The sequence below is a fragment of the Lingula anatina genome, chromosome 3 (assembly GCF_051362555.1).
Source record: "Lingula anatina isolate TDL-2025a chromosome 3, LinAna3.0, whole genome shotgun sequence".
Lineage (NCBI taxonomy): Eukaryota > Metazoa > Brachiopoda > Lingulata > Lingulida > Lingulidae > Lingula > Lingula anatina.
The window spans coordinates 14,162,791-14,181,542 of NC_141769.1; the positions used below are offsets into that span (position 1 = coordinate 14,162,791).

The window sequence follows — 18,752 nt, forward strand, 5'->3', positions numbered from 1 at the left end:
AAACTGAAAATTGCTAAAATTACATGTAGTTTCATTTTACACAACATGTCAATTGGCAAATAGGGCTCAGTTGGCCTAAACTGCAATTAGTAATTAAAACTGTACATTATCAACTGTTGTGAACTATTCTTTAATAAATAATTCTGACCTTTTATAATTTTGCTATAATAAAATTCCACCGTTGGAGTGATTCCAAAGACACCTGCATAAACTGCTTCTAGGATTAAGAGATTATCTTTGTGGATTATCATCAGGGATTATCTTGTGGTTTTTGATAGGTCTTTTAGATAAGGATTTCATTTAAATCAAATTTATTTTCCCGAATGTAAGTACCTACATACATAGCCATTGGGGTGTTGACAAAATTTTTAATTCAAAATACAGAGCCCTAATTCTGGTTAAAAAAAGGAAACTGTTACTTCATTACATGGCCTCCATGAAATAAAAGCAAAATGCAGAAGTGTTGCCAAAACAAAGGTTGCAATAATGCTAACAAAAAGCTGAAAATGTGCTTATCTTTATTTCAATGACTGAGACAAGAAAACAAATAAGCAACAGTGCAAGCCAGCAAAATACTGGCAATATCCCTTCATATTAGCAAAATAAACCACTCCAAACCCATTCAACCAGATGTCTAAAAGATAAGTAAATGTCTTTTTAATTCTTTTCCGTCCCATTTCAAGACCCCTTTGGCATTTCCATGGACAATGAAACCCATCCTATTTCCACTTACTAGATTGTTTCACAGTAAAAAAACCCCTAAAAATAAATAAATAAAATGAAATAAAAATGTGTGTGTGTGTCTGTATGTTCATACTGCATACGTGTTTGCATACATAACCAATGTAATTGAATGACATATAACATAGAAGAAGCTTTAGTCTGAAAATCAAGGTTGAGAGTTCAGTGTACCGTACAGATGGAAGTAAGTTACAAGGACATATTATATGCGAAAGACTGCTTAGTTATAGGTTAATATTCTTACCTAAATTTATGAGTGGATATGTACCTTTACTGTTACAAGGGTAGATAGAAAAAATAAATGTCAGGAAAGGGTAGTGATGAAGAAAAACCCAGCACCACACCTCCTTTAGAAAAAATAGAAATGCCTCATTGTCTAACACAATTAGACAGGAAGAGCAATCTGTATAGCTGACAAAAAGTTTATTCTGACCATTGTAACTGGAGAAACAGGTGGAAAGTGGAAACCTCAGTAAGAACAGAAGAGATTTGTTTGATGTGGTTCCCACATTACATCACCTGTCTGTGCCTCAATTGATTCATAATCTTGTGGTCCCTTCTGAGTCTAGACTAGACAGGCCAGATACTGGGACATTTTGTAGGAAGGGACTAATTATAAGATATCTCACTTATATAGTGACCAACAAGTGACACGTTGGTACTGGTTGATAGGAAGAACAGACAAGTTTTAGCTTAAAGTTAAGGATTCACTCACTTACTCTACTAATAACCTTACCACATTTGCCAAAGTGCAGTCTAGTTTGTAAAGAAGTGATGATTATATTGCAAAGTTTTGAGTTACAGAGATGGTTTATGGGAGATGGTAACTATGCATACTGTATAAGAATACCACCCCTCCGCCCAACACACACACACACACACACACACACACGCACACACGCATGAACACAAACTCACCACCTACAAAAAAAAAAAAAAAAAAGCTTTAGTGGACCGAAGAACTTCTTAATCATCATGGGCTGGAGGAGGGGGGGGGGAGGTCCATGGATGGGGTAAATTTTCTGCTAGGGTTGCTTTGATGAATAAAAGTGGTGATGAAACAACTCACTACTAGCACATGTGGATAACAACATAAATGAGGATTTGAGGTGTTGATTATTTATTGTCATCCATGAAGGAAATTGTGAAGTGGTACACACCTTTAATTTAGAAAGAAATGTGTCCATAAAACTGTTCTGAGAGAAAGTGAGATCAGCACATAGTTAACTTAAGGTGGATAGCAATTTAAAGTTATTTTATGGTTTATTAATAACTTTACTATTATCAGAAAACCACTTTAAGTCAACATATCATGCGGGCACATGGTATTCTGAAATCGTATGCTCTGTTGTACTGTGTCAGTGCGCAAGAAATTCAAACTTGTGGGAAAATATTCCATTTGTGCTTTATCTCTGTGACATGGTGTTCTGGGTGTGATATGAATCTCAATGTAGCAAGAATAGATGGGCAAACGTTTGATATTTTCTTGACGCAAACGGAGGCTAAATGTGAATCCCATGACCATGTAGCTGCCTCGCATGGTGTAAGAAAACATCCCATGTGCTAGCAGTTACACCACGTGGTGAGCATCTTTATAGAAAACAGTCATAAAATGATTAGGACCACTTTTTTAGACCTGGCAGGCGGTGCATAAGTACTACCCTGAGTTTCATGGTTGTTCATTCTCTATTTTCTGAGATGCCTAAATTAGATTGAATGAACTAGTTTACTGGTCAAAAGGTTTGTAGGCTTTGAGTTTCCAAAAGCACAGTAACAGTAACGCTACTGCATCTTCCTTGAAAGAAAAAAGTCATCTTATTTGTGACAAAATTCAACAAAATTCAACACTTAAGACTAGTTTGGTAAAGGAACAATTGGTGATACTTAAACAATATACTGTTTGGACATTCTCTCTGAAGGGATTCCAGATAATTCCTCTGTTGCAGATAGAATGTTCTAATAATGTACAATTTGATTTTAAGCAAAAGTAACATCTTAAAATTGTAGGAAGATTAATTGTGTGGAGCCAGTGTTTTGATCTGAATCCTTATGTAGGAAGAGGTGATGTTAATTTTGTATTTGAATTTCTGTTTTGACTGCCAGGTTTGAAACTCTTGAAAAAGTCTTTATTATGGACTCCTGCAGCAGGACTTTGAAAGGTTGTGTCTGCATATTATAATCAAATTATGTGAATAACATGCATTTTTTTTTGTTTTGTTTTGGGGCATTTCAAAATAATATCAGAAATATAATGATTGAGGCCCTCTTAATGCGCCTTGTAGCTATCGAAAAATGATTCCATTAAACATTAGCCTCCAAACTCAAAATCAGGCACCAAAAGCAGTCTCACATTTTTCCATGCATTGTACAAGGGTTTATAGAAACTTGAAAGCAGAGAAAGCTTAGGTCACTGTGAAATTCAGGGTAAAAAGTACAAACAAAAACCTAGAACAGCTTTGAAAATACACTAGAGAATTGCAGAGCTGGACTAAATCTGGCAGCACTTTTTCTTTACAATATTTTTCTACAAGACACAATGGTAAAAATATTGTTTGTGCTCAGATATCATGACAATTTGGCAGGCAAAAGAACCCAACAGAATTATGGATATCCAGAATAATATGTAATTAAAAATGTGTGTTTAACATAGTGATATCAAAATGGCCTATGCCATTTCAAAAAGTATTTTGTGGCAAACAGGGAATATTGATAAAATCATGGTCCACTGAATGTGGGCTGAAGATGCATGTACTTGTTGATGCTCTGCTGCTACTTGACTATCCCATAGTAAATAAGAACAAAAATGAAATAAAATTGAAATTTATTTGCAGACATAATAAATTTGCTTCAAAATACAACAGATTCAACAGGTACATATAAGACTACAAACGCCATCAAATTACAAATATTACAAATCACAAGTTTTCCAAGTCAATTTGTGGATACAATTCAATTAAGCATGATCAATAATACAAATAAGCATTAAATACCAAGCACCTTTCACTTCAACGTGCCACACTAGTCGTGATCTTTCATTTCAAGTTTGTTCTTCCAGTTGTTGGGCTTGGCATATTATATGTACATGTTTCAACTCTCTTATTCATCTAAGTAGTTTAAATTCAAACACATTTCTAACACCTGTATACCCAAACCTGCTCTGAAATGAGAACTAACTTTCTCCACAGTCACATTACAGACGGGGAAATGGGAAAGTCTCGATTGCAAGGCACCCTGCAATCTCTCCCTGCCATAAAAATATCAATTTCTAAATTTGATTCTATATAAATTGACTTATCAAAGTATACATGTTTTTGTATCCTCCTTGCTGTGCATGTACTCTAAGGTTTCATGTTTCCCATGCCCCTAGCCCAGTGTGTTACAAAACTGGAAATAACCCCTGCTTAATCTTGAATAAAAAAAACAACATCAGGCCTACACTTTGCAGTGCAACTTAACTTTTCTTATTCGGTTCTTAAAGGAAAAATTTCTAATGCCATTTTACAGAGAGTGACAGAGAAAGGGGGAAGGTTATACCACACTATGACAGTTAAAACACATGCCATTTGCATACATGCAAATTGCAATGGGCTTCAAGCAATGAATTATATCTATATGTTAAAAACTACTTGTATTCTTTAAGCTAAAAATGTTGATCAAAGTATATTTGCTGTCTTAGAGCACAGAAAGCCAATTTTAGTCCTCATTTTCTATTTTCTCCTTTTTTCATGAAAAGTGGGCCCAGATAGTAATCATTAAGTTCATCACAGCATTTTACCTGAATATCCTGTTTACGCAGCCCAGCCTGATTAATCAACCACCTTACTTTATTTTGCGTTCAATTTTTTTTTCGCTAGTAGATGTCAATCATTCCTGTAATGCTTACACCTGACACTAGGGCGCAGAACCAAGATATTGGTTTCTTGGCAAAGTATAAATAACTACCCCTTCATAAATCAAAAACTACACTTTTCAATGCTCCACCGAAATAACTATTTTTTAAATAACAAAGAGAATGACAGAAGTACTCAAAATCAATTAACTCAATTATTATTGATGCTTTCTTTCCAATTCACCAGAACCAAATTATTAATTAGTGAGCATTAGAACATCCACCATCTACTAAAAAGTCTGCCCCTATCGCAAGGTAAATATCACAATCAGAGCACTAACCTTAATGAAAGTTGGTAGCACTAACCTGTGTGATATCTATATTTGAAGTGCCCTCAGTCACTCACCTGAATTTCCTCTTGTCTGATAATATCATCAAGAAAATGTTGAGAAAACAGACAAAGATAACTCTGAAAAGGGCAGCCTGTTCAACTTCAGTGTATCCCATAATATTATTTCAAGTGTCAGCCGACATCCTGACAAGGCTGACGATTCCACATACCTTCACATATTTGAGGTACAAATTAAGTACTTGGGTGAAAGTTGACAAAACTGAAAATCCTGAAAATGTAGCTTGAAATTTCTCATCGCATTTAGACTATATGAAAAAAAAAAAATGATTAAAATGAAGACTGAAAAATTCTGAAATCGGGCATAATCCTGAAAACTTTCACCCATGTATTAGAAACTGATTACTGATTTTTCTGTTGTTTCTCTTTCATAAAATAACATTGAGAGTTTCCATGCAATCAACCTTTTCAAATTATGGAAATATCAAATTTATGCACCTTTTATTCAGTTGAGGGATAAGACGTATCTTTATTTTTGTTCTGACTCGATAAATTGATGTCTACAAAACTAAGACAAAAAACATTTGAAACTAATTCAAAATAATAAAAATCTTTAAAATGTCATAAACAATAAACCAGGTCAACTGAAACAGAAAAGAAACAGAAATAAAATAGAAAGATCAGATTACGAAGACATAAAATCCAGTGCTATGTTATTACATATGGACATGAAACCCAAGGCCATGCCAAAGATTTGCTGTAGACACTGGCTTTATTACTATTTCCTAAATTAACTTTCTTCAACAACATTTCCTGTTTACTCTGCAGATATTGACGGCACTCTGATAAGAAGGTAGATAACCAGGCTATCAAAGCGTGGGAGGACACCTGGAGCATTCAGCCTCAGTTAACCTTTCAGGAACAAATACTTAAAAGTAGAATAAGGCGCCTTTTTAAAATACTCATCTTGTCTCAGAAAATAATGGAATCGTCTTTGATCTAAGCAAGATTGTCCTCTGTAATTTTGATTTAAATTTCTTTTGTTATTTATGTATATTTTACAGACTAAAATTACAGGGGAAAAGGAGAAAAAAATAACAACAGGAAAAGTAAAAAAAATGTTAGGGACAGCCTGTCAGTTCAGACAAAGATAGAGAGTTACCACAGGTTATGCTGTGCAAAGTGCAAAGAAAAGCATGAAAACACCCTCTATTATGACATGAAAATAACTTAATTCAAAAGGGGGTCCTTTTGAACAACACCCCCCCCCCCTTGGGACATGTTACAGGGTTTTAGCAAAACCTCTGCCTATATCAGGCCTCAAATGATAATTGTGATCTCAAGCCAAGGGTTTGTACTGGCAAATGCCAAATTAAGACTAAACGTCTATTTTATTTATCAGACCTGTCTGTGGAAAGTCTGCAATTCATGGTCCTTCTGGTTATTTTATTTATTTGCTTCAATTCAGTTTCTCATTATATTTTTTTCTCTGACCATAGCTTCTATGAACAGGTACGTAATCTGAAATAAGACCACATCGTTGCACTAACATCTTTCCCAGCATCTGAGCTTTTGGCAAAGGAATTTTAGTGCATCTTATATCATAATTAGGAGTATCAATGATATTTTTTCATCTTTTTCCATTATTATGTCCTGCAATGCCATTTGTAACATCTGGTATCTCCATAGATAGTCCGGGGCAGTGTATGTCAGAGGCCACCTTTGTCTGGTGTAGAAATAGCTTCATCAGCCATGTACAAGACAAGAAAGTATTTTCATCAGGAAAAAGCCGTCAAGAGAGACCTTTCTTTACTGATAAGACTGTTACTTTTTTACCACATCCATATTCTTTTGGCATTCAGTTGTAAAGGTCTGTTGTCTTTGTATTTGCATGCACTGGGCATACATAGTCATCATCCACTGACAAATATTCAGATGTGCACACAAATTAACATCTTTTAATCATATAATTTGTGTGTGTGTGTGTGTGTGTGTTTCACAGAAATAATAAAACTTCTTTCATATTAAAGGTTATTCGAAAAACAAAATTTTCTTTAGTTTAAAGTAAATGCAGTTTCCCTTAATAGTTAACCAAAAGTATGTAAACTGGCAGATGCTTTGGTCTCCTAAATTTTACTTGAATGACATATCTGAGAAAGTGGACACCTTATTAACAAAATTCAAGGTCATTTCTACAGCGATTTTCTGTCATTTCAGTGATTTATGCCATTTAAGTTATCGAATGAAATATGAGACAGGTCTATTTGATGTTGAAGGAAAATAAAAACACTGGAAAAAACGGAAGTTCTAACTTGACTTTTGTGCTTGGGTAGTAGTGTGGGAAAAATACACACTGCTACAGCATGCAGCTGACATCCAGTTAAAAAATTTACTCTCATGTTACACAAAATTTTGATTGACGCTTTTGTAAGCTCCCTCTCCGATTTCAGGCTAACACCACATTTTTCAAAGACAAGTATCACACTTAGCTAAGTATAAAGTGTGAACCACCTAGACCACTTCATTGGTTAAAAACAAAGCCAATCAAAAGCAGCAGTTTCCAATAATTCTCTACCAAACACTCTCCTCAGTGCCAGGATGCAATCTTGAGATCTCCATTTGGATTGGCTCTTAAAGTCGGGGTAAGAGACCCAGCCTCACCCCAAATTACACCTTACAGCCGTTCTTTCCTACCTGCCAAGACTGGCCTGTCAACTTAAATCTGTGTTGTAGTTAAGTTTCATTGAGTTGACATTCCCTCCCACGAACATAGTGAAAGGGTTTTTACTTGATCCTTTTTTATCCTCTGTCCAACCTCCCCTAGGTGTGGGATTCATGTAGGTCAACAATACAGAGTAATACCAGCAATATATCTCCAAATCAATTTGCCGAAGACAAGACAATATTTCAAAATTAGAATGACATGTTACGGATCATGACAAGAATTTAATGCTTATTAAAAATATTGTAGATTATCAAATTATGAATTGGGCTTCTGTACTAATTTGTCTTTTTGTGCTGTTTTGATTGTAATGTAGAAACAAATTAATTGTAATTCCTTGAATATAAAACACAATACGAAAAGTATGTCATTCTCTTTTACATCTCGAATATTTCACGCATTGTATGAATGAATGTTTTTAAAATACAAAATACAGCTTCTCCTCCACGGCATTTCTCTTCTTGTATTATGTGTAGCATTGAAGCAAATAAGAAAAAAAACCCAAAATGTTCATTCACAATTTCATGTATTCAACTTTGAACTATAATGAGGTTATTTGTTATAATCTGACAAATTTAACAAGTCTATAGATAAGATTTTCAGACTTCACCAACTTCCTGGGTTATTAAAGCCAAAATTAATTGTAGGGGGACTTCTGGTCTGACCTATGATTTCAAGCAAAAGTCCTTTACCCCTTGAGCTTTCCCAACAGAAGTCGGCTTATCCATGAGCAAGTATCAATCAAATAAGATTAGATCTAAGACTTATTTCAGATGTCCCCCAAGGTGTAAGAAATCCCTTCCCTACACAGTATCAAATCTGCTTGACAAAATTCCCAATCAATTTTCAATTAAAACTGTTTGAGATGCCCATACTGGTGCACCAAATCCTCTCAGATGCCAAATTACAAAATCTGCTTTGATGCAGTATAACCCTAACTTCCGTTCCCGTCTGTGACATATGGACTCCCCTGTATATTGGCTGAGTCTACTCTTATATCAATAAAGGGGTCCACAGATCCTGTCACTTGAAGGCAACAATTAGCCAGCCTAGAACTCTTCTCTTCATGTTAAGTTGCACAAAACTATTGTTTTTCATCAAATCAAAGCTTTGTTCCTTTCCGCCTAATACAATATTAATACAATCATAATGTTTAAGAAGCAATTTGCACATGAAGTGATCTGTGGTTAAAATTTGTGTATTTGTTCAATGATAAGTCTGTGTGGCTTATAAGTAACATTAGCTTATAGATTTCAAATGAAATTGGGTTTTAGTGTTTGTCATTGACTAGGCTTTGAATGGCCCACTTCACCAACCAATCATACTCTGTGACATGGTACAAGTTAACGGTTGGAAATTTTCAAAAGTGTAAGCTGCTTCTTTATTAATACTTTCACCCACTCACCCCCATTCTAAACCTAGGATTGAAGATTGGGTCCTAGCCTAAACTAAAAACTTTCAAAAGGGTATTTAACAGATTTTGTATCAGTGTATGGAAACTTTCCTCCAAATATTATTGTTAAGCAGAACAAGTTAGGTCACAATATATTTAGTTTTACATCAACTTAACAACTAACCATCAAAGAGGCAATTTGTCATTGACATATTCCGTATTACACAAACGTATTCTTTTTATTTGAAACACACAGAAGAGGTTACAGATGGCGAAGAAGACTGGTTTCATACATATACAAAGCACTGGAAATTCTGATGCATTAGATTTTTGAAATGGGCTTAAAAATTCTTTGAGTATTAATTTCTCATGTAATATCTGGAGCAAATTTGGGGCATGTTTCCACACACACAAATGAACGTGACAAGTGTAATATGAAGTAGGAACGAAGTAGATCTCAAACTAATGTGCTAATCATTTTTATCACTTATAAATGAATAAATAAATAAAGTTGGAATTCTGCCATAATTTTGAAAAAAAAATCATGTCTGAGAGAGTCTATACAAGTTATACCAACTTTTCTAAAAATAAAAATAACAAAAAGCAACTAAAACAGCCTTCTTTCCATGGGTCAGTTGATAAATTACAGAATAACAAAAAATCAACAAGATCACATGTTCTATAGTATTTATTGATACAACAAAGCACTTCCCCTGGGTTTACAATTTGCCACTACAGGCTATATAGTCTTGTACAGTTCACGTATTGAATAGCACGACACAGTAAACTTAGGATTATATCTCCTTATAATACCTTTGCCAGATTTGATCTCCTACATTTTACTCTTGTCATGAAGAGCACAATAAGACCACCTGTTCCATCAAACTGCCTTCTGCAAAACAGGCAGATTTAAACCTCATTCTTTTCCATTTTCAGCTCCCTTATCAAAAGCAATATTTGTGACCAGATAACATCTTGTTTTTAGTGCTATTAAACATATTCTACCAGTAATATATCAAAACTGTTGCTGCTACTAACAACATATGTTATTTGGCAAGATTATATTATTTTTCATATTATTTAAATTATTCTTTTACCAACGTTCCACTGCCACCATCCCCCCCCCCCAAAAAAAAATAAAAATAAAAATAAAAAAAAAGAATGATATGTTATAGACCAATTTAGTGTCTGAATAAAATTCAAAATTGAAATGAAATAATAAGCTTATACTATGACAAAAGCCTACTATAAATTGTTGTTGCAATATAATACCATCATTAATTCAATAATTCAATTTATTTTCTAAAAACAATGTATTATCCAGAATATTTCAATGCAGAACCAATGACTAGAATTTTAACATAAACATTGCACTATCTCCATCTATGAAGTTTACAATTTAGTGATTGATTTTTCCTATCTGTATTTGTACGTGTTTATTTGGGATATAGCCTTCAGCAAAAGTTATACTAGTACCATTATAAAATATGAAAGAAGTTCACACAGACCCAGCACCAGGTTATTCACCACATAAATGCTCTGTACAGACAATGCAATATATTACTACATGCACTAGAGTACACGAGAAAAAAAATCTGTAATAACTGAAATTTTTAATATATTATCATAATTCTGGTAGCAACATTATCCATTTTATATTGTGATTACGTACATTAAAGAACCGTTGAGAAATATCTCCAATATGTTTTTGAAATAAGTCCTTTTTAATATTTCCACATTGCACCCATTCAGCTTAATCTTCAGAGCTCTGTAAAAGATCAATGGAAGAAATTTAGTCAAGTAAATACACATTAACATTTATTTGAACATCCACACCTCGCAAATATTGAATTATGAATGAATGGCTTCCTGTTGTCCATGCATCAAAACCATTCAATTTACATAGTAGCATTAAAACAGATGTGTATTTCATAAAATAATCATTACCAATTTATTTTTCATTAATATTTATCAATTTTAATATCTAGACAGATGAGGAGAGGCAGTGGTTGAGGTTAATCCTTTCCCTATTACAAGCCTCCAGCTAAACGTTACAAAACAAATACTGCTCCACACGACTACACTTACACCAATAAAAGCAACAGTTTTAAGCATTTTACATTCATTGCATGATATATGATATGCACTCTTTGCTCAGACCGCAAACCACAAACTTGATACAGCCTTGTTAAAAGCTGAAAAAGAAGTGTTGTTAGAACCAACTCCATTCAATGAATTATACAGACATCAAAAGTATGCAAGAATACAACACCTTCAGCACACATTACAAAGGTTCAAACAGAACAATAAAATAAAATGCAAGACAGACATTCACCGTAAGTATACCTCACCTAACAGACATTTTAAATGTGCAACAACTGTCAATCACCATCCCAAACTTCAAAATAGCATAATCGAACTATATGAATAATAAATGAAATAAATAATCAGAGAAAAACACGATTTCATTCAGGCTATGAAGTGATTCTTCTGAGATCAAATAATAACCAAGGTCATGATTGAGTGACTTGGTTCACCAGATCTGTATTACATAGGAAATGTGATTTTTTTTAAACAATTCCTTTAGTTCTTCTCTACCAGAGACCAATGCTATATATCAAGCCACTGCAAACTAACACAGAAATGATGGGTCCATCATCTTTATGCCAATGTAATTTCATATCAGTCAAATGCATTCTTTTATCTACTACCATATACTGTTGTATGAATGTCTTTTGCATACAGCACACTGTAGGCTGACAATTTCATCTAGACTGCTCAACTTGCTGATATTTATGAAAAAAGAAAAAAACATGCCATTCTTTAAATCTTGTACTTCTGCTCATAATTTGAATAAATAAAATATTGATCTATCTATTCTATAGTAAAGAGACCTTGCAAATGGAACATTAGGGCTGAATACATCACTATCAAAACTCAAGGACTGCTTAGATAATGTACACATAAATTTCATAGAATCACGTCTCACCCAGTCATGTCACAAGGTGAAAGCTGCGTTCATTAACAAGGAAACGGAAGTTGTTAAAGTTATTGAAAGACGTACCACAATTTTTCGCACTGAATTTACCACTGGCGCACCTTGCAATTGCATTCATCAATTATTCATAACCTGTGAAATATCAGAAACCACGTTCTAGTAAATGGACCAAACATCCTGGACTTTTTCTGAGATAATTTGTAAGGATAACTTTTTAATATATAAAACTGACTGAATAAGAATTCAAAAAGTTTGCATGTCAAATGAAGTACATATGCCTCTTAAAATGACATTTTCATACACTGCAAACATAACCTTATTTTCAATAATTGGCAAAAAGTAAGAAGCAGTCAATATCAACAGAATCTTGATATGAGGTGTTTTATTAATGATAACTAGCATTTTTTGTTTTATTTGTTTTTTTTTCGTTTTCTTTAAGGTAATGGTTCTTAAAAACAGATAAGACTCGCAGACTGACTGATTCTTAAAAGAAGACATAAACAAATAGATATTACCAGTGCCAAAGTGCATCTGCACTTTACAAGGGAAAAAAAACCCTCCAAAGCTATTTATATACAGATATAAGATAGAAGTGTTCTGGGCTTATCATTGCATTTTTTCTACATAGTAACTTGGTTGCCATTGTTAAAATCTCTCTCTCTCTCTCTCTCTCACACACACACACGCACACACTTGTGCACAAACACAAACTCTCACAAACTGCCCATAACAACACAATCTTAGTACGCAACAGATTATAAATATATTATGTTCACATTTACAGAATGTTGATTGTCACGACTCACAAGGATGAGAAATGGTGAAACATATCATCTACAAAATCATACAACCATTCACTTCACAACTTTCACTTTGCATTTCTTAGGTAAAGTAGCCAGCATCTATATTTGATAACTTTCGTAGAAAACAGTGAATCATGACAGTAAAAGCATGGTACATTAAATAAATGCTAATGAAGCTGTTCTATCTGGTAAGCTGAGCATACATCAAACCTGACAGGACTGCCAGATACATGTTGATAAAATCATACAGATAGATTTATCAGTGAAATATTTTAAGTTGGTTACCCAATTTCCTACCATGCTACCTGGATTGTATGTTATCAGGCCTTGATTAGGAGTTAATTAGGCACAGCACTCATATACCCGGAGAGAGAGAGAGAGAGAGAGAGAGAGAGAGAGAGAGAGAGAGAGGGGGTGAAGGAAGAAGGACAAGTGAGAACAAAAAGAGAAAGTGCGAGTTTGGGGTGGAGGATGAGAGCAATGGGAGAAAGGGGAAGGGGAAAGGAGGAAGAGAGGAGACAAAAAGAGAAAAGGGGAACAGTATGGAAGGGGATTACTTGTACATTGAATTTTCATGCCAAATGCAAGCCCATTTCAGAAGATGATACTATTTAACAACAATCATAAGCTAACAATCACTTACTAAAACTGGCTGCTATGCCACATTAAATTGAAATATTCAGGGATGTGTCCATTAGGCCTTGAGGTGGGGGATTATTAAAAATATCTCTTTGGGATAAAACAGTAATAATCATAATAATAAAAAAAGGAAGTACAAAAACCAAAAAAAAACATTATTAAGTATGAAATTTTGAAAAAATTTTTTTTAATTCACCCAAGGAAAAAATACATGGAAAAAAAAAACACAAATGACCCAAGACTGAAAATATATCAATTTCATTATTCAATCCTGCAACACACATTCTCCCCAAGACCTCTAACCACAACCATCCTCAGCGATTCCAAACATAATACAGTCCTATTTATTTTATCCTGTAACCCAACTAATCAACTTTGTTCGACCTAAACCATAGATTCCGCGCTCTACCGTTTCCCACACCTGGACCCATCCTAGCCCTGCCAATCTTTTCAAAGATAGCGCAGAGCTTTCTGCTCGAGTAAGCAATGTGGAGGCTGTCAGCTATGCGCAGCCCGAGCTATCGTCAGGGGTCAGAGGACGTCTTACACAGACAGGAAGTATGGTCGGGTTGGGGGCAGTCCCTATTGTGTTTGAGCTGTCAGACTCTCAGCTGACTGGACACGCACATCGGTGCACAGTAATAATACCATTGAGGGAACGGTTCATGAGATTTGATGAGATTTTGTGTTTGTTACAAACAAATGTCAGTGATAGAGCTCAGGTTCAGTATGTGCTGATCACAAGCAATATGCTGCAAAAACAGCACTTTCGTACTTGGAATCACTTTTATAACTTTGTGATGAAGTTGAATCAAATTCTACTTTTCCTGCATCTAATTACGATGCAGAAATAATATAAAAGCTTTTATTCCCCATTTCTTACTTTGTACACTAAAACATCTTTACTACTTAAACATTTGAATCCTGACTTTTCACAGCCATTTTCCCTTACACAAAATAGTGCATCAAAGTTTTACCCATTCAATGCAACATCAGAGACTTCCTACTACCTGTATACGTCTTACACTGTCACACAGAGTCCAGGGATAGTATTTCACAGTCTAACAATGTCATGAAATGACCCCTTGATAGATCTGAGGGCTTTTACAACTACCCAGTGAAGCATGCAACTGAAAACAAACCTCTCTAATCCCCCATCCTCTTACTTCCTGCGTGTGACCCTATGGCTCGGGAGTTTTTCCTTTGGGAAAGGTGCAGTTGTTTACCTGTTTGGCTAGAGATTGGCCATGCAAAATAAACAAAACTGAACACACCTGAGCACCATAATTGCTGGTTTGTGAATGAGAGGCCTCTGTTTAATATGACAGGTCAATGGAATGATGGGGAATGTTCAATTTGTTCCCATGTGTTATGTCAGACTTTCTTCCACTTCTTTGCTGTATCATCGGGATTGCCATCCATGAAATGTGTAGATTTTCTGTTAAACATGTTACAATTAAACAAACAACTTTTAATAAATCGTGGCTGATTAGATATCTGTCTGACAAAAACATGAAAATTCACTGATATGTGAGGAAATAGCAATCAAATGCATGATTATGTACAAGTATTTGGTTAGTGTCAATCATGTTGGAGTTTTATAATAATCTCTGTCATGGCAATTACTCATAAATTAGAAACATTTTACTTATTCTGATATATTTTCCCCCAATATTTTGAAATTAATTTCCTCACAAAAACTTTCCTTTTGACATTTAGCTAATTTATCTTAGGCTTTACTAAAAGAACACTGCTTTTAGAAATATGACTTTTTAAATATTTGGGAGGAATAAGGGTCCTAAATTTGGAACATTTTGTCAAAGACAAAGGGTTGTGAAACCAAAGTAAAACAGAGTTCACCTAACACTAGCTGAACACACAGAGTAAGAAATTGTAGATGACAGAAATGTGAAATACTTCACACCACTCAATGAAAAATCTTCTCATTTTTCTTTTAGTCACAACTTCTAACATAAATCTCAAAATGACAAGAGGCATTCAAAGCATAAGAAGTGTTCAGTGAGAGGCATTTCTGGAATACAAAGTACTTGCATACAGAAATACATGAGAAGCATTCTAATCTAATGGAAGACTGGAAATCCAGCTGAAGGTTAAACCCAATAACCACTGCACTTTGATAAAATGATATCAAGCACAAATTAGCCTAGTTACAGACACACTATGTGGCGACTGATTCATATCACAGAAATATTTTGACAGCTTGAGAACTCATATGAGTTGGAATGAGGAAGGAGCCAATGAGCCATTACCATATTTCAGTCACCATGCCATGGCAAGCGCAACCATGATGGTTTCAGTGGCGTTTGGCACAATCATCTGACACAACCGCATCTCATCTAACACATTTACCAGCACATTTATCTGTTTTCAAATTGCACCAAGGATACAGAAAGATTAACAGTGGAAAAAGGTTTTAACTACTCTATTTATAAGGCCATGACAAAAAAATGTAGCAGTTTTATTATTTCATTTTTATACAAAGAGAAAATGTTATATTCTATGCATCAAAAAGCTGGTACATCCAAACACATGTATCAAGCAATGTGTGACCACAAACACATTCTGCAAAAGCTGTTATTTCATTGTTACAAGCATGCATTATATATCCTATATGGCATTGCTGGTATTGACAGCAGAACAGACATAGGGAAACTTCTGGAGATACCAAAGGTCTGGAAGACCTGCACTACAAGTAGAAATCTACAGGTTTGTCAATTCTGTGATGGTCTGAACTAAGTACTTCCAGTAGTCTATGTTAACATGTAATTTATTATTATTATTATTATTATTATTATTATTATTATTATTATTATTATTATTATTATGTATTTTCACATAGACCTTGCCAGTCCAGTCAAATTTTAAGTGATTGTGACCTGTCAGGCAGGTAGTTTCCCCATGAATGCAACAGAAATGGGCATTTGTTAATATATGTGACCACAACCTAACTTATGACAGACGTTTCTGCTTGGTACATGTCAGCATATATAACATATGTCAATTGCTTGATGATATGTTACACTTTGATCCATGATAATAAAAGTGAATAACAAGTTATTTGGCTAAACAGAAAATGTATAAATAAAAAATAAACTTGAGATAAATGTTAGAGTGATTCTAAGGCTGTGCAACATGAATAACCACAGACATAAAAATACTTACTTCAGCTGGGGAAAAAAGTAAATAAGAAAATACCTGTAACTATTTAACACAGCATTTATAAACATTATGCAACTGATAGGGCAATGCTTACCTCACATGTAAAACATGAACTTGCTGCGAGACTGAGATGACAGTCTCTGCCACTTGTATTTCACACTCACATATCTCACACAGCCATGGAAAAATATCAGGAATCCTAAAATAAATCACAATTTGATGTTAGAATTGAGGATACCTTCACAAATTATGATAAAAAGTGTTGCCCCTCTTCATCAAACAGGCTAATACAGTCAGCAATGTTAACACTGGCCCCACGCTAAATGCCAATATAGAATTGAAGGCCAAGCTGTAAAATATTTGAAATTTCTTCAGTTTCTGGACACCTTTTCTACTTTTAAGTCTATTTAGACCAGTAAAGATTTTAGCAGAGATTGTTAGTCATCTTGTGCTTGAGATACTTAAACACAATTTTCAGGAGGGCACCAAAAATAATCGATGCAAAACCTCTCTGTGCCTCCCCCAAAAAAAGGGCACGCAAAACAAGAAAACATTAAACATTTTATAAATGATATTGACAATAAGATTTTTTTTTGTAGAAGTAAATTACTCACCTAAAAACATAAGCAACCACCAGAGCCAAGAGTCAGCATCTGCATATCCAGAACCACTGATCCAGTGACTATGCTACAAAGGAACATTCACCCATGTTAGAGTTATTATCAAACATATCTGAATAAAACTTAAGGACATTAAAAAAAAATACATATTGTAACGATTTTACATAGCCTTAAAATTCATGGTAAAATTGCCGCAGTAAGCTTTAGCCTTTTGTTTACATTCTTGTGTGTGTTGAACTTTGAACCTTAAGTTGGAATGGCTTGTAAGTGGTATCAGTTTACGAAAGAGGGGATTGTGGTGTCCAGTAGAGGGGTTGGCGGTCAACCATTCAAGGCCGTCCACTTTTACTCTGGCTGCCAGTCAAAGTAGCAGTGAACCATTCAAGGCCGTCCACTTTTGAAATGTATAAATACAGCTGCTCTTCGCAGTGTCGTTCAGTTAGAGTTCAGTTAGAGTTACTGTAGAGTATAGTGGCAGTACTCAGTGAGAGTATAGTGTCAGACTTAGTTTCACAACTTAGTTTGAGTCAGTTTCACAATATAGTTCCAGTTAGTTTATTGTAGCTGAGTTGCAGTTGTTTAAATTAGAAGTACAGCAGTACAGCAAGAATAGAGACAGTGTTTAGTAAAAGATACAGAAACATGTACATTTGTGTTGAGAGTTATTCGTAGAAATAAAGTTTACAAAACAGAGACCTTGTTTTGTTGGTGGCAGCGAAGTAAGAGAACCGTACACTGGTGGCAGAAAAGCGAAGACCTTTACACTGGTGGCAAGCGCTGGGATACAGACTTTAACACGCCAAGAGAAAAGCTCAAGAAATCAAGAAATTCAAAATGCCTCCTAAAAAGGACAACAGATCTGACCAGGAGGAAGTGAGAAACCTGGAGGAACAGATTGAAGAAGCCTGCAGAGCTCTTGAAGCTGAAAAAGAAAATTCTACTCACAGAATTCAAGTTGCTGTAGAAGAAGCAGAGGCAGAGAAAGAAAGATTAATTAGAAAAGCAAAAGAAAATGCTGACATCTTAGAGGCACGTGCTGAGGCTGCAGAACAGAGAGTCAGAGCCCTAGAGCGACAGAAAGAGACAGAAATAGAACACAGAGCCCAGAATGAACGCATATCAGAAACAATAACCCCTACACTTACCCCATTTCACAGAATTAACGGCCGTAGTAACTTTGAAATACCTTTGCCCAGACAGACTCTCTTTAGTGGAAAAGAATCCTGGGAGGGTTTCATTGAGCCATTCAAAGCACTAAGCCAGACTTGTGAATGGAGTGAGTCTGAGAAACTGTTTAGATTATGTAACAGTCTGCGTGGTGAGGCTGCTGATTTCGCCTTTGTGCAGTTGTCAGCAGAAGTGGTAAATTCCTACCCTCTGCTACAGAGGGCGTTGCAAAACCGATTTCAAGAAAAGCGCACTACAAGCTCCTATCTGTCAGAGCTAGAAAATAGAAAGCTTAGTTCAAGAGAGAAACT

General features: G+C 35.0%; 1 protein-coding gene across 2 annotated transcripts in view; it reads right to left on the reverse strand.

Annotated features, from left to right (window-relative positions):
- LOC106166918 (NEDD4 family-interacting protein 1) overlaps window positions 1-18,752 on the reverse strand; it is a 50,054-nt gene that overhangs the window by 22,689 nt on the left and 8,613 nt on the right. The window contains exons 6-8 of one of the 2 annotated variants that reach the window (XM_087007486.1): window positions 17,269-17,341; window positions 16,749-16,853; window positions 9,708-10,802 (exon numbers count right to left, since the gene is read on the reverse strand). In XM_087007486.1, coding sequence (XP_086863612.1) covers window positions 16,750-16,853; window positions 17,269-17,341 — 177 coding nt within the window. In that variant the 3' untranslated portion in view covers window positions 9,708-10,802; window position 16,749. Of the gene's footprint in view, window positions 1-9,707; window positions 10,803-16,748; window positions 16,854-17,268; window positions 17,342-18,752 lie in introns of those variants that run through there. The other variant, XM_087007487.1, reaches the window with a different exon arrangement.